The sequence below is a fragment of the Ciconia boyciana genome, chromosome 18, assembly GCF_034638445.1.
Source record: "Ciconia boyciana chromosome 18, ASM3463844v1, whole genome shotgun sequence".
Taxonomy (NCBI): Eukaryota; Metazoa; Chordata; class Aves; order Ciconiiformes; family Ciconiidae; genus Ciconia; species Ciconia boyciana.
Window position 1 is genome coordinate 3,590,180 of NC_132951.1, and position 16,201 is coordinate 3,606,380.

At 58.5% G+C, this 16,201-nt stretch overlaps 1 protein-coding gene across 2 annotated transcripts in view; it reads right to left on the bottom strand.

The window, feature by feature from the left end:
* The window catches only part of NOTCH1 (notch receptor 1), a 44,653-nt gene extending 29,103 nt beyond the window's left edge, over positions 1-15,550 (bottom strand). For both annotated transcript variants that reach the window (XM_072882989.1, XM_072882988.1), the window contains exons 1-2: positions 15,340-15,550; positions 13,544-13,625 (exon numbers count right to left, since the gene is read on the bottom strand). In XM_072882989.1, the coding sequence (XP_072739090.1) occupies positions 13,544-13,625; positions 15,340-15,397 (140 nt within the window). In that variant the 5' untranslated portion in view covers positions 15,398-15,550. The remainder of the gene's footprint in view (positions 1-13,543; positions 13,626-15,339) is intronic.
* Between the last annotated feature and the right edge of the window lie 651 nt (positions 15,551-16,201).

Genomic DNA, 16,201 nt, shown 5'->3' on the forward strand with positions numbered 1-16,201 from the left:
CATACTGGCGTGTGGTGGCGTGAGGGCTCCCAGGTAAGCAGACGTGGATGTCCCCACGGGCTCAGCCAGGCGAAGATCACCCTGTGGTTTTTCCTTTGGCATTTCCCAAGCGAGGGCTACCCAAACCAATCCCCAAGGAGCTTATGGAAATTAGCATAAGAGACATTAAAGCTATGCTTTAATTATAGATATATGTGTTGGCAGAGGACAGGGCGGGTGCTCCAGGATCAAAACAGCTCAGAAGGACCATTAGAAACCAGCTTTGAGGTGGTGAAAGGCGGCTGAGCTCCCTGGGGTCCTGAGGAGCCTCCGTGAAATCCCTGGAGAGGCCAGCGCGGCCACGCTCCCAGCCCCACGCGTGACGCACACCCCGTTCCCAACCCAGGCAGGAATGGCTAAAAATACTGGTGTCTCTCCCTCCCCTGAGCACGCAGCTGAGAAACGTTTCCGTTGACTCATTAACCTGCTGAAGAGGCATCAAACGCTCCAGCCGCGACCCACCCCGCCGTTTTAAACAGCGACGGAGGGTGATGGCCGAGCCCTGCTCCAATGCACGATGCTCTCTCTCCCAGAACCGTGCCGGCACAAGGACCAAGTCAGGGCGGACAGTCTCACAGCTCTTCACTTCTAGGATATTTTCTCCATGACCTAACCAAGGGACCGGGGCTGTCACCGAAGCACCAGGCAGGACAGGCAATGCAGCAGCTGGTCCCCATCCCTGCGGATGGGGATGCTGCATGTGCTCCTTGCAGGTGCGAACACACTGATTTACACCCCCCCGAGCATCTGGGGCTGCCGTCCATCCCGGTGGCTTTTTGTTTCGGGGAGTCAGGCAGAGGCTGGGGGCTGGATTCCCACGACACGGGGCTGTGACGCGTCTTACCCCTCCACGCTGGCCCCGAGCAAGCACCCGTGCCCGGAGCGCAAACCGCTGCGAGGGGGGAGGCGCAATTAATAATGCACCGCGCTCCCGACCCATAAATCTCCGGCATGATTCACGGGCGATGTGAAGGGTGATGGAGAAAGCCTTGCCCAAGGTCAGACAGCAAGTCCCGGGGGATGGCCTGGGAACGGGAACAGCGGCCCTGAATTCCCACCCCGCTCCCAGCGCCGACCCCAGGCCAAATCTGGATCTGCTCAGTGTGGGCACGTGCATTTGTTGTGTCTGCTGCACATCCGTAACAAGTTACAAACAACGGCCCAACGCTGCAGTTATTTCAGCAAGGCTCCAGAAAAGCTCGGCAAATCATATAATCAAAAGCACGAATGAGCCGCAGAAATATCAGACAGCCAACACGCTCTGCTGCCACGCCGCTGCCCCAGCTTTGCATTACGCGTGTTCTTGCCCGGCTGCCGTGGCTTCCAGCACCCCCCCATCACCCCACGAGCCGTGCTGGCAGAGTTGGGGTGCCCGTCCCGGCCCCCCACCAGCCCGCGGCCCCCGTGCCGGCCGCTCCGTGCATGCAGCTCCGCGCGCGCTGCCGGCCCTTTGTTCGCTCCCTCCCCGCTTGCAGCGCGCAAGGCTTTTCCTCCAACCCACCAGCAACAGGTTTTGTCCCTCCGCAGCAATGCAGGCACTGAAAGCATCCCGAGGCAGATGTTTCTGCGACCTCTGACCCAAGACTAATGTTTTCCTTTCTGCGCTAAGCTGCCATCTGCCACGGCCGACACAGATGACACCCAGGCGCTCCCACAGCCCACCCTGCCCCGGCATGGCTCCCGCATGGTGGCACCGGGGCTTTGTTCAAATCTGGGATGCGTCAGCCCTGCATAAGCACAGCCCAGGGGCTGGGGGGTGTTTCAGAGGTGCTGGGTGCATGGGGGATGCAGGGGGCTCGGCAGAGGCTCAGCCTGCATCGCCCCGCAGCTGAGAACGGCCACGCTCACACCACCCACTGCTTTCCTGCCTAGCCCCTGAGGGCCGAGACCACAGCAGGGCTGGAGGTGAAACCCACCTCGGGCTTAAAATCCACAAAATAACCCAACAAGCAAAATGAAAACCAGGTGTAAGCTGGAGCACGGCCACTGGACGTGCAGGAGCTGTCCCCCGTCCCCTTCCCAATGGCGGGGCAGGTCCAAGGGGCAGCCCCGCTCTGCGGGTGGGGACAGGGGGCTGGCGGGGAGCCCCATCCCAGCCGCTGGCCCCGCGTCCAGGCTGCCTCTTATCTGCGCTGCCATCACATAACCTCTTCCTCACCCTCATCTGCTGGAAGCATGAACGGCCGCGGTTGTTTTCCCCAAGGTATGAGCACCGTGGGAAAGCCGAGGAGGGGAGGCTCAGGTCTTTACTCGAGCCCCGTTTTGGGGGTACTTGAGGTTAATGGGGCCAGGAGACTCCCTGGGGCAGCAGCGAACCCGGGCGCTGGGTGCAGGGTCTCCCCTGCTGGGGGGAGCAGCCCCCACCCCGACAGCCGTGTCCCCAGGCGCAGGCTGGGCTGTGGGGGATGCCGCTCTCTGCTCCGTGGTACCCGTGGCCCAGAGCAGCCATCCCAGACGAGCCGCCCTCCCTGCTCCCCAGAGTCCCCGGCAGAGCCACCCCAGCGCAGAGGTGGTTCAGAAACCACGACCGTGACCTTGCGTGGTGCAGAGGGTCCCCACCGAGGAACCGTCACACACACAAAGCCCTCTGCACCAGCAAACGCGCCGCGTGACGGAGCAGACGCCTGTGCCAGCGTGGTCTGGACCCTGCGGAGCGAAGCAAGTGGCCAAACGTGAGCAGGACACTCGGATTTCACGTGTTTGCTGGCAACGGCTGAGGGAAGGAGAAATATCCAGCAGGAGAGTTTCCCTTAGCTGCACATAGGACCACAGCCACCGCACGCTGCTCCCAGCTGCAGAGCGGTGACATGACCCTACCCCATCATCCCCACACCTCTCGGGGTAACCGTCATCCTTGGGCTTACGAACGGGAACCACAACTGCCTGCTTTCACACCTTCCCCTGCGCAGCCCCAGCAGCTGCAGACCCTGGGCGTTAAACTTGCTTTCCATCAGGCATCCACGCACAAGAGTCACTTTTCCAGTTGTGCCAGTGGCTTCCCACCTGGCACAGCCTGGAAGCAACGCCCCAGCTTTCTTCTGAAGTTACACCCTTCCCCCTAAGACACGTTTGCTCGGTGCCAGCCTGGGGGACCCTGATGTCCGCCAGCTCCAGTCCGACCAGAGAAAGGGCCGGTGCTCAGGGATATGTCCCCGTGTCACTGAGAGAAGAGATCTGCTTCTTACTGCATCTTCCCATTCCACTTTATTCCATCCATTCTTACTCCATTGCCTCCCCACGAGCCCCTCCCGTGTTCCTGCACAGAGCATCATTGGGGACCGCAGGTGCACACGACTGTCTACAGGACGGCTTCCCAGCGGCGTCAGCCCGCCTTGGAAACACCCCGCCGAGCGTGGGAGCATGCTCCGGAGCCAGGGGAAGGCAGACAGGCCTGGAAAACAGTCCCGCTGGGAAAGCAGAGCTCAGCACCCTGCACGCTGGTCCCATCGCCACCCTGCTCGGGGTGGCACGGCACCCCTGGAGCCAGCAGAAGGAAGATGGGTGCAGGGAGATGGGGAACGCTTTTGGACGCTGCCCTGACCTCCCTGGGGCACGTGGGGCCGTGGATGCTCCCTCCTGCCCTGGCAGCCGGGGGCTGGCGGGGGCCACTTGAGCCCCCTCCCGGCAGCCGGCACCGCCAGGCTCACCGCACCTCACCTGCAGCTTCGCTCTGTGGTTTCTGGCACACGTGTCCGTTAAGAAACCAAAGGCTTCGCCACGGCTCCCAGGAGAGCCAAGGCAGAGAAGGCAGAGCTGCCCAGCTCCCCCTCGCCCACGTGGGGCACCCCGACCAGGCGATGCACCCCAAAGCTCCCGCCAGCCCTGCCGCGCTCCCCCGGCGCCGGCATGGCTGCACAAACACCTCCGGCAGCCGCGACGTGGCTCCCAGCACCAAAAACCAGTGCTAGACCAAACTGGTGGTTTTTTTATGGAGTCCCATCCAGGCCCTGCTTTATTAAACACTCTGGGACACCAGCCTGGGAAAAAAACAGAGTTTCACACAGGGAGGGTGGTTGGCAAAGCAGCAGGTTACTTCGAGTGACATCAGGTTAATAAAGCAAGAGCAGATCTCCAGTCTTGTTTAATTAAAAAAAGCAAACTGCAATCCGAAGTCTTTGATGTGTTTTTTTTTTTTGTTCCATTTCATTTTTGACCTAGCCCAAGCCATCTAATTGAGATTTTAAGACCCAGACTTTCATCTGGAGAGAAACTAAAGGAATTCCCAAAGCTGGATATACTCACAGCCAGGAGTGGGGAAAAACGTGCTAGAGCCCTGTTCCTCCTACCAGCGTGAAGGGCAGAGGGAAAAAAAATGGCTGTGTTTCTTAAGCAGACATTAGTCAGGATAGTTTGGGAATCAAAGTTTCCATTGTAATGAAAAACAATATAATCCCATTACTAAGCAAAGTGGCCAGGCTATTCACTGGGTGGTAACCGGCTACCTGGGAAGGAGCTGCCTTTCAATGGAGCTTCATTCACAATAAACATGAAAGATGTTGAAGGAAGAGACCAAGACAAAACTCGCCTCATTCCCACCCTCAACAATGGCTGCTATGAAATATTTGTTTTTCCCCCCAGTTGATGTTTTTTATATCCTCTGCCGGTGTAAATCCGCACAGCCACATGGTTTGCGGGAGCGGGCTGCCCTGCGCAGAGCTCTGCTCTCCCCGCTCATCCCGGTCCCTGCTCCTTCTCTTGGAGGAGCCCATTTATGGGGTGACCGTAAAGGACGTGGTTCAGCAGAGGATCCCCAGGGAACACAACCTGGGCTGAGGCCGGCAAATGCCTCGCCCGCGGGGCAGGGGCGAGCATCCGGGGCAGGTCCTGAAGCAAGTGCCCACGCTGGTGCCTGGCGTGCCTGTTAGACACCATGAAGGTGCCTGGCTCTTCTTTTCCTCCGTGGTGCTTACAGCAGCTGGGGCATTTGAGAGCGCCCGCTGCAACTGCTCCCTCTTTTGACTTTTCATTTGTAAACGTTTTCCCTTTAAAAATGTTTTATTCTTTAAGCCAGCAGAAGGAAAAGTCGGAGTTTGGAGGAGATGAGGAAATTCCACCTCCCCAGGCCACCCGCCAGCCCAGCACTGCTGGTGCCCGAGGCCACTCTCCCTTCCCCATCCCTTTTGGGGTAAATGCCCATTTTCACCCGCTCTGGACGCAGTGCTGCCCACACTTGCTGCCTGTGCAGGGTGAATTCACGCTGCCTTGCTCCCAGGAGCTCTGGCACGCACGCAGTGCCGGTGTCACCATCTCACTAAGCAATGATGAACTCTTTTTTTTTTTTCCCCTTTTCCCCTCAAACCAAGTTTTGGCTAAACACCGCGCTGCCGAGAGCCAAATATGGAAAACTCCCACCCGGGACACGCGTGACCCCACCATCCCACTCTTCTAATCCTGAACATAAAACCTGAGATTAGGATCTGAACAGCCACCGAGAGTTTAAACAAGCTATATTTAGCTCCGATATTTATAAAGAGGAGGAGATGGGGGTTTTGCAGAGCATATGGGTGCCCCTGCAGCACAAACCCTACCGAAAGCCAGAGCAATTCGTGCCGGGGCTGTTTCGGTGAGACAGCGAGTAGGCAGAGATGGCAACAGCCGGATAGCGATGGATCCGGCTCCCCCCAACCTCACAGCCACGAAGCTGCAAGGAAAGCAAAGCTCCTGAAAATAGTTATTAGCAACAAAACCCTCGCTCCCTTGGAAACCATGGCCTGAGGGACGTAAAGCACCTCCGAGCAGACGGGTATCTGCTCCCGGGATCTGTATCCCGGGATTTCTGTTGCTGCCGAGTTTAACCAAGGAAACGGCGAGGGAGGGAGGGAAGACTCTGCCTCCGACACCTTTTGCCGGCAGAAATCCCTGTGTCAACATGACGCCCTCGCCGAGGGAGCAGGGACAATGGTGGTGGCTCTGCCCTCCGGCCGCAGCCCGCATTCCTGCCCCCCTCCCCTGGAAACCCCCCTTTTGTGGGGAGCAGCAGGCCCTGTGAAAGGGCCGTCTGTCGCCCTGCCTTTTGACTTGGAGGTCTGTGTCTAACATTTTAATAGGGGCTGGGGGCCGGGGAGAGGCCCCCCCTCTCCCGGGCCGCTCCCCGACAGGGTCACTCTCCCAGCCCATCCCGAAGCCGGCGTGCGGGGCTCTGGCCGCCGACAGGCAGCAGGCGCGAGGGCGGGAGCCGGTGGCACTGCACATCCCGCTGTCGACAGCCACATTCCTCCACCTGCCCCGAGAGGAGCTATTCCATGGGTTAACCGGCCGCGAGTGCCTTTGGGGGGGTCTTTTTCCGATCCCCCTGCGCAAGGAGGCACCGGTTGGGCGGGAGCAGTGGGGACGTGCTCTCCTCCACGGCTGCTCATCGACAGCAGATAATTTCCATCTTAAAATAAACCACTGCACACTCACAAACACTCCACCCCCCAGGCAGCGATGCCAGCGGGGAGCGTATGGTCCTTGGGGTCCCCGTCGCCCCGCTGACACCGGCTCCCTCAGCAAGGGGACACGGGACAGAGCAGTTGACAGAGTGAAGAGCACCAGTGCCAAAGGCTCCTTTCGTTGCTCCTCTTGGGGACAGTTGTGGTGGACAGGTAGTGTCACATCCCACGAGGAGCCACACAGGAGGATGAGGAGGAATCGGCAGCAGGAGGTGAGGCTCAGCCCTGCAGCCCCAGCCCTTGCAACAGCCTGGGACTGATCCTGCACAGCCCTGGAGCTCCAAGCAAAGCCTGGCACCGCTGCTCTCAGCTACGCCGACTTTAGATCAAGCCCAAAGCAACAGGATCCCTCGCCATCGGCACCTCCTCCCGGCACCCAGCCCACCACAAGGCCGCTTGCCTGCAGGGTGCCCCTTCTATTAAATAAGGGCAATGTTATAGCATCATTAAAACTTAATAAATCCATTTCCCATATAAATAGCATTAAATTCAGATTTTGGGGAAGGGAATTAGGGTGAAAACTTGTTAAAAGAAAATTACTTCGGCGCAAATAAATTTTTGCAACTTGACTGAGCGTGAAAGTTTCCCATTAAAATGCAACTCCGCTCCCTTTGCTGGAAATGTGCAAGAGCCTAATAACCAGGGCCTAAACATTAACTGTTTAACTGATTTTTCCAATATTAACTCCAGACTGCCATGGGGGAAGGGGAGGACGTGACGGGTGAAAGCTCGAAGTAGACATTAATTACTGCTCTGCAAGGGAAGCACACCCAGCGCACACACCGCTCGCAGGCTCCCAACAGCCCTTTGCAGACCCAGACGCGGGACATCACCGGCCGCGAGCAGGGCACGAACCCCACTGCGCGTGGGGCGGTGGGCAGGATGCTGCTCCATGCTGGGGCAGGGCTCCCCGCAGGACCCAGCCAGACACCTACCCCCTCAACCCCGCACACGGGCTTTGGTCGCGGTCCTGATCCTGCATCTCTCACACTGAGCACTGCATTTACCAACAGGCACCTCCATCACCTAATTCACCTCCGTGAGCTGGGATGCGCCCGGCAGGTCGTGCTGCTCCGTCTCTCACCAAGACAGGTTTTGATGTTCAGATAAGCAACAGCACATGGGGGGGAAACTGAGGCACCAAGCAGATCTCGCTTGACGTATGTGGAAACCCCGACATCGTCCCATACTGCAGACCCCTGCGCGCGGGGCACTCACCAACACAGGGAGGTGAGACGAGGCGACCCGATCCGCTGGATGCACGCTAGAGCTGTAGACAGAGGTGCTGCAATGGGTCCAGGCGCTGCCGTGCACCGAGGAAGGCAGAGGCCAGACAAGGGCGTGCAAGTCTGAACGGGCACCATCACACCTCGGCCAGACGGCCAGCTGGAAGCAGTGCCGAGCTGCTCTACCAGCAAGACTTGGATGTCAAAGCAAAGACTGGGGTGTCCCCAGGTGGGCATCTCTAACTGTCCTGGGGCTCTCCAAGCAGGCAGATGGGAGCTGCCACGCTCTGGTGTCACTAAGACCTAGCGGAGTGCTGCAAAGACTTCCCAGCGTCACATGCGATAGATGTGCAAAGAGAGTTGTGCTATTAAGTCCAACTGGGGCTTCCTCAGCCCTTCAGAGCCCCTGCTCTGCAACCCTGATCAGACCCTGCTATGCCGGCGGTGCCAAAACAGGGCCCTGACCCTCACACGTCTCTGCTCCTGCTCCCGGATGCCTCCGAGCTCAGATACCCAAGAACCAAAACTGCAACACCCCCCTCAACATCAGAGTAGCATTTCTACTGCTCATTCCAGATCTTTGGCCGACGCGAGTAGCTGCACTTCTACCCCAGACCAAAGCACGAGCACCGCGCTGGGCTGGTGAGCGCCCAACACAACTCCCATTGCCGACAGTCCTTGGATGGCAGTAACACCGACCCACCGCTGACGATACCTGTCAAGGCCAACCCCGAGGAGCCCAGCACTGCAGATTGGAGCCCTTCCATGGACGGATGGACTGGGGAAGCTGGGATGCCTCTGCAGCAAATCCAGGCTCATGAGGGCACTATGCAGCAGGGCAATGTCAAGGACCTGCAGGATTTTGGCACAGCCACTTCCAGGCACTGGGGCTCGGCGCTGCGTGCCAAGGGCATGCAACGAGATGAAAAGACTATTTGGAAAGTATTTGGAATCACCTCAAACCTTCACCTCTCTGGCCTGCTGGTCCTTCTAACTGTGGTCCCCAAAGCAAAGGGCTGCAGAAGGTCAGCCCAAGACCGGCCTGGGGAGCGGTGAGCGAGCAGCCCAAGTGCCCCATGGTGCTGCCCCATCCTGGGCAGCAGCAGGAGCTGGCTGGACACAAAGTCACGCACCTGCAGTGAAGCAGACGGACCCCAACCACCTTTCTGGTCCCTGGAAAGGAGGCAGGACTCAACCGAGACACCACTACAGGTCTGCTTTCCAAGGAGGATTTTAAGTTGTATCCCAGAGGCTCTTCCACTCCACAGCCCCAATACATGGTCTAAAACCTTCACCTGGAGTTTGGCGACACGTTAACCGTGGAGAAGTCTCCATCCAGATCCAGAGCTTACCAGCTCTCGGTAACTGCACCCCGAGGCTACTCCCTCGTTAAACACACTGATGCTCTATAAATTTCACATTCCACTCATGTACACACGCCGTTACCATTCAGGACACCTACCAACACGAGCAAAACGAGGGTCAGCACACCTCCAGGCCTGGAAAGAGCAGGTTAATTTCCAAACAATGTTATTTTAAAACTTGCTAACTGCCTGCTGATTATGTTATCCAAGCCCTTAATTGGTGAATAGCTTGGCCTTGCAATGACCAAGCATGTCTCCCTCATGCTACATACAATAAACCATAACAGCCTTGGAGGTGAGACCAGGGTGTGTAGTATCAGCTGGAACAAATGGACGTATCGTGGCTTCCAGCACATAGGAAGACAGCAAGTCAGAGATTTTGGAGGAATAAAATGTAGCCTGTATGACGAAGCGAGCCACCTCCAGAAGCTGTCCATGGAGCAGAGCCCCGTGCACCGCATCACACCACGGGATCACGCATTTAACAGCTGCAAGTACCTGGCAGGGAATAGCCCCTCTGATCTCAGGTGGTGATGGAATACCACATCCCCTCTGGATCCTGGGGAGCCCCCGAGCGACTTCATCTCAGCAGGCATCACCCCACCTCTCCTGCTCATCTCTGTGCCGCAGGTACCGCTGAGGGACCTACTGAGATATCTCCTCCTGAGCATGACCCCTGCTGGCCCCTGCCCAAATGCAGTACAACCTTCTGGCCATCACAAGTATCAAGCCATGAGAAAAATCAAACAAAAAACCTCAGCCCAACCAATAAAATCCTAGGGCAAGTCAGCAGGAGTCAGTGGGATCACCTGAGACAACTGATAACCATCAAGACACCTTGCAGAGAGGAGAGATGTAAACAGAGATTCTTCTAGAAAAGAGCTAAAAAATCCCGCTGCTGTCCCAGTGACCTCACCAGCAGGGCTTCTCAGCTAAGTTTCTCTTCCACTGGAATCCGCAACAGGTGATGCTTTTGTATTTTTAATCTACCCTCTTACCCATTTCCACCTTGCTCTTTCCGAGAATGAGATCAGACTCGAAAGAGCCATCAAGAGTTCTCAACATGGCTGAATCACCGCTCGTCTACTTCTTTAAGAGCTTCCTCTGGGTGATTGTTCAACACTCCACCCTCTTCCTCTCCAGCACGGAGACTGCATTTTTTCTTTGTTATTATTTCATGGAAATAACGTTGGGTTAAAGCACATGAGAAAAACCAAACCAGAAGGAAACTTCCGCCCTTTACAATGAGATAACAATGACTGAGCAGTTGAATAACTTGAAGGGCACAGAGAGCTGCAGTACTCAGATCACTCCTCGGTGTTCCTGGTTGTCTCCTAAAAGAGTTTTGAGCTAAAATAATCATCTCTTCCTGCTACGGTCCCCCTCTGAATGTTTCTTCCAAGGTTTCTGGCCTGCTGCCTGTGGAAGCTGGTGGTGGCAACGGGCACCAGCTCAGGAGCCATCGCCCTGGCTGAACTACAACGCCGCGCTGATTCATAAACAGAGGAAGTACTTTAGCAAACCGACTTTTCCCCCTTTTCAGCGCAAGCCTAGTGATTAATTTAACTTATTTTTTTCCTCTGCCGTCTCTTTGGTTTCTCTAGGCAAGAGTATGACAACCCAGACGCAGCTCCTCTGACTTTAATGGTGAAAGGCTGGTGGAGCGGGGTTTGAAACTCAGCCCTCTTTCATGCCATCTGCTTTTAACTAGCGGAGCAAGGGAGGTCCTGGGAATAAATGTCACATGGCACAGCAATCTAAAATCAGCCCCGCTCATTTGCAGGGATGCCAGTCAAAACTACGGTTATCCAACAGTCTAATTAGGAGCTATCACTAGAAGTCAAAACGATCTTTTGGAAAACCTTCTCATTTTGTCTGGGAAAATGCCTTAGTGAAGGGCAAGTGCCTTTTGTGGAAAGCCACAGCTCCCCAGTGCTGTGAATCCACACTGCAACACCGCCGCAGCTATCATCTGCAGACCGGAACTTTTAAAGCTCCAGATCTGGCGCAAGTGCCATGCATGGGACAGAAACACCCCGCACCTTCAGCTGGGGTCCATGCAAGGTGCATGAAACTCTGCTGCTGCTGCTCTTCCAGCACTGAAAGACCTGGCTACCCCTGCCAAGATGGAAAACAGCTCCAAAGGCAGCTTAATTAGGCCGCTTCTGTCGCGAGCCCTCCAGCCGATCAAATGCTTAGTCCTCTCCATTCAATTAAAGCCCCGCGTGCCCTGGACTGCTTGGCAAAGGGACAAGCAAGATAAGGCGCCCAGAGTTTTACAAACTATCACTGTAAAATAATAAAGGCAGAGAAAGCTCCTCATCTCACCCCGGCGATTCCCTTTCCATAACAGGGCTGATAACTCGGTTTTGGTGTTATCAGAGTCGTCTTCACGTAACCCAACTAGCTCTCTCCCGCCACAAACGCCGGGACGCTTGTCCGCTGGAGTAGCGTCTCCCTCGTACGCTATTTATTTCACTCCACTTTCTAATTGGATTTGTGGAGGCAGCACAATGGGGCTTTATGGCCAAACTTTGTTAAGTGCCAGGCCGAGCGGAGATGTGGCCAGCAGCCAAAATGGTGCATTTCACGCAGGCGCCAAAGGGCAGTGCCAAGCTTTTCTGCGTCTGGTATCTGTGTTCTTGGCTCTGCTTTGTTTAAGAAGCTTGGAAGCAAAACTCCTCGTAAAGAGATATTCAAACAAGTGAAAAACCAGGATTTTGCGAGCTGCTATCAGATACCTTGGAAAGTTGCACCTCCTCCAGTCTGGCAGTACCTCTAATATCTGCCCCCATCGCCCACGGAGCGTACCCTGCACGGGACAAGCGCTTTAACGCACTGAGAGCGCACACCTTGGTTTCATGCAAAAAATAACTCGCACGCACTCGTGAAGCCATCCCGGCGTCTGCAGCCAAGAGAGAGGCGGTTATTCACAGCTAGCAATGAAGAAGTTCTTTAAAGTTAACTTTTTCTCTTAAAAAAAACCCACTCCAAGCCTGCTTTGGAGGCTTCTCCTCCAAATAGAGCTCGCACACATCAGATCTAATTAGATTCCATCACCATCTGCACATGAAATGTAAATCAGGAGTTGCAGAGACTTAAGAAAAAAAAGGGAAGAATGACCACAAGGAAAAGGAGGGGTGTAAGGTTGGGGAGGGGGTGGAGGGTTGAGCATTCTGGGAAGCCATACATGATTAGTCACACAGCATTAATCTGCCTCCCTTAACAATAGCTGCCGAATTTCGACCGAATCCCAGCTGTCGCTCTTTGAATGAAAGAAAACAAGATTTAGAGCGTCAAGCGTTGGTAGGGGCTTCTGTGCAAAAAAAAGTGGCGTGCATTCATTAGTGGCTCACAAAGGGACCCAGCCTTTGTCCATTAAATTGCTCATGTGCCTGATTGATTTGCTGATTTATTTGCACCAAAGGGTTGGGGGGCTCAGCTTGGAGAAGGGGGCGGGAGGTGCCCAGCTACTGGGCAGAGTAACGGCACCCAGGCGGATTTGCAAAAAGCAACACACATTGTCAAGGGAAACTGCCATTCAACAGGTTGGGATTGGAAATGCCTTCGGGTTCCTCCGATGAGGACTTCCTATTTGGAAATTTGGGGTGGGTGGGAACGTCTCCCCGCCTGCTCTCAGCTCAGGCCACGTTCAACAGGCAGAGGGGAAATCTGGCCGGAAAACAGAGCCTTGCCCATTCACATTTCTTTTATGGAATAGTTTTAAAAAGGGAGCTGGAGTCTTATTCATTTCTCTTGGTTATTGTTCCCTGGGAGCCTGGAGTGAATCGGCCATCGCTGTGGTGGGTCGGCTGGTCCTTCAAAGAGTCCCAACGCTTTACACATCCGTTTCCCCACAATCGGCTTGGAGAAAGCTCCTGCCTGGGTGCCAGGTCCCACCAGGAACGCTGGGCTGGACCGCAGCTTGGCACCAGCACCGGCAGGGCTGCGGGAGGAGGTGGCCCTGCTCCCCCGCCTGCCCTGGGAAATGTCCCGCAGACCCACGGACATCAACAGGGCAGCACCAGCAGCCAGAGCTCCGCCATGAAATCGCTCCTGAACATTTATTGGAGACGTACTGGACACCGCACCACGAACTGACAGGGTGCAAGGGACTGAAAGGCAATGCTTCGGGGCCAGGAGGGAGTAGCTGGAAGACAGACAGACAGGCAGCCTCCCTCCCCACCCGACGGTCCAACAAGTGCCGCGGGCTGACCCTACCTCCTGCTCCATCAGCAGGGCAGCCTGCATAGGTTAACACCAGCAAAACATGGCCCTTTGCCCATGTTTTTCCACCCAGCTAGGAACAAAGCCCGATCCTGCCAAACTCGCGGCGACTCCTACACAAGCAGGTTATTCTTGCCACTCAAGGAAAGAAAACGCATCTTGCCCTATTAAATCCAGAGCCTTCAAAGCAAAGACAACATGCATGTCAATACTTTGGTCGGGGGAGATGAAAATCCTCTGGCTCCTCCATACTTACTGGCACACCTCCGTCCCATTGAGAAAAGTTTCACACTTGCCCCCGTTGAGGCAGGATTCGGCAGGCTGCGTGCATCGTAAACCTGCAAACAGAAGGAGAGCGTTAGCCACAGCGCAGGTCCCGGGCAGCAGCGGGAAGGGGGGCTGCAGCCCCTAGCGTCACCCGGACCGCGGACAGGCTCGCCGAGACCCCCGGAGCGTCCAGCCTGGTGATATGGGGGCTGCAGCACCCAGTGTCCCCCACCCGCAGGGTGATGGAGGCGGGCAGGGCCCGCACGGCCCCAGCACCGAGAGTCTCGCCTAAAAATAAAGTCGGGGTGGGGTTGAGGGTAGGCTCTGCCTTCTCCTGCAGCGGGAGGAATGACAGAGAGAAACCCCAGATCAGGCTCTTGAGTGACAAATGCCATTTGGGAAAAACCATCTGCCCGAGGGCCCATTAGTTATCATTAACTCAGTAACGAAATGAGTCGCCCGTCACAACTTGCTATGAGTAAAGGTTTCATTGTCTGGCCCTCAGAGCCAAATTCTACACAGTTACCACAGCAACTTGCTGAAAGTACCAGAATCGCTTCCGATTTCCACCCCAGCTGGCTCTTCCCCTTCTCTGCCCCGCTAGCTCTTCACGGTAACCGGTTCTGCGACACGCGTGTGCAGCCCGAGCAGTTTCACATTGAGCGACTACAGCTTCGCACCGCCACCGCCAGAAACAAACTTCTCCCCCGATGGCTGCCGAGCCCCACGCACCCCGGGGACACCCCGCTGCGCCCGGGGCTCTGTCCCCAGCCCCGCGTGTCCCACGGGGGATGGAGTGGGGTGGTGGGGACCACTCCGGCCCGGCACAACTTTCTGCAAACTTTGCCTCCCGAGGAGCCGGGCGCCAGGCATGGCTCTCGGCCCGGGCCTCCCCGGGGCGGAGTGGGGTGAAGGCAGCCCCGCTGCCTTCCCTTCCTTCCCTTCCCAAAATCCTCCCAGGACGCTCCTGCTCGGGAGGAGGCTGCTCGCTCGGCGCCGGGGTGCGGGGGGGGGGAGCGGCGGGGGGGGATCGCAGGGCCCCGGGGGCATCGCAGGGCCCCGGCCCCCGGGGCGGGCTGCTCCCCGCTCCGCCCCGCATCTCCAGCCGCTTTTAGGGCTCTTTTCCCCGGCCTCGACCGGCCGGCCCCGACGGTCGCCCAGCGCTTTGCGGCCAAGCACCCGGACCCGCCCCGGGACCGGCGCCGGGGGGGGACCCGGCTGACTTTCAAGAAACAGGAAACCGAGAAAAATTTGCAAAACGGTCAAAAGCTCTCGCGGAACAACAGGCAGGAGCGCGGCCGCCCTGCGCGCCCCTCCGCCGGGCCGAGCCCGTCCCGAGCTCCGGCCCCCCCGCCTGCCCGCCGCGCCCTGCTCCGGCCGCCCGCGGTACCGAGCTCCGGTCCCCCCGACGGCAGCGAGCGCAGTTCCCCGCGCCACCCCCCGGTACCGAGCTCCGGTCCCCCGCGGCTCCGAGCACCGTTCCCCCGCCACCTCCTCCGGGGCACCGAGCCCTGCTCCCCCCACGGTTCCGGCCCCGATTCCCCCCGGCGGCGCCGAGCTCCGCTCCCCCCTGCAGGAGCTGAGCCCGGTCCCCAGGCATCCCGCGGCACCGAGTCCCGGTTCCCACGGGGCCCCCGCGGCCCGGACCCCCCCCGCCGCCGCGCTCCGCCGCCCCGCGGTGCCCAGCCGGGACCGGGGCACACGCCGCGCCCGGCCCCGCTCCCGGCAAACTTCCTGCCGGGCGCTTGGGGCGGCCGGTCCGGGGCCCGTCGCGGCGGCCCTCACCTCGCGTTAGGGCGGGCAGCAGGAGCACCAGGAGGCCGGGCGCCAGGAGCCGCTCCATCCCGCTCTGCTCCCGCCGCTCACAGCCGCATAGATCCGCGGGGCCTCGGCCGAGCCGAGCCGAGCCGGTGCCGGTGCGCGCTGCCCCGCCGGCAGTCCCAGACACACCGCGCCCCAGCGCCGAGCGCAGCGACTCCGAGCGCCGGCGCCTCCCGCGGCTGCTCAGCCCCGGCGGGCCGGGCCGGGCCGGGCGGGGGGGCGGGGGGCGGGACGGCGCGGGGCGGGACGCGGCGGCACGGCGCGGCGCGGCACGGCGCGGCAGTGCACGGGATGGGACGGGACGGGACGGGACGCTCCTCCCTGCCCAGCCCGGGGGGCCGCCGCTGGGAAGCCCCTTCCCGCCGCGGAGGGTCCCTGCGTGGGACGGGAGTGGGGCTGCGGGGTCCGCGTAGCCCCCACGGGCAGCCCCAGTGCGGCCCCAACCCCCACCCCCCCGTGCAGCCACCGGACACCCCCGGTGCAGCCCTCCCGGGCAGCCCAGGACACCCACGGTGCAGCCCCCCCATGCAGTCCCCACATCCCCGCAGTACAGCCCCCCAACCCCGTCCCCAGTGCAGCTCCAGCACAGCCCTCCCATGCAGCCACCGCAGAGCCCCAGTGCAGCCCCGGACACCTCCATGCAGCCCCCCGCCCCAGGCAGCCCCCACATAGTCCCAATGCTGCCCCTGGACATCCCCAGCGCAGCCCCAGACACCTCCAGTTCAGCCCCCACCCCAGTCTCGGAGCAGCCCCCCATGCACACCCTGCATAATTCCAGTGCAGTTCCCCCATAGTCCCAGTGCAGTCCCAGTACAGCCCCCTCCCA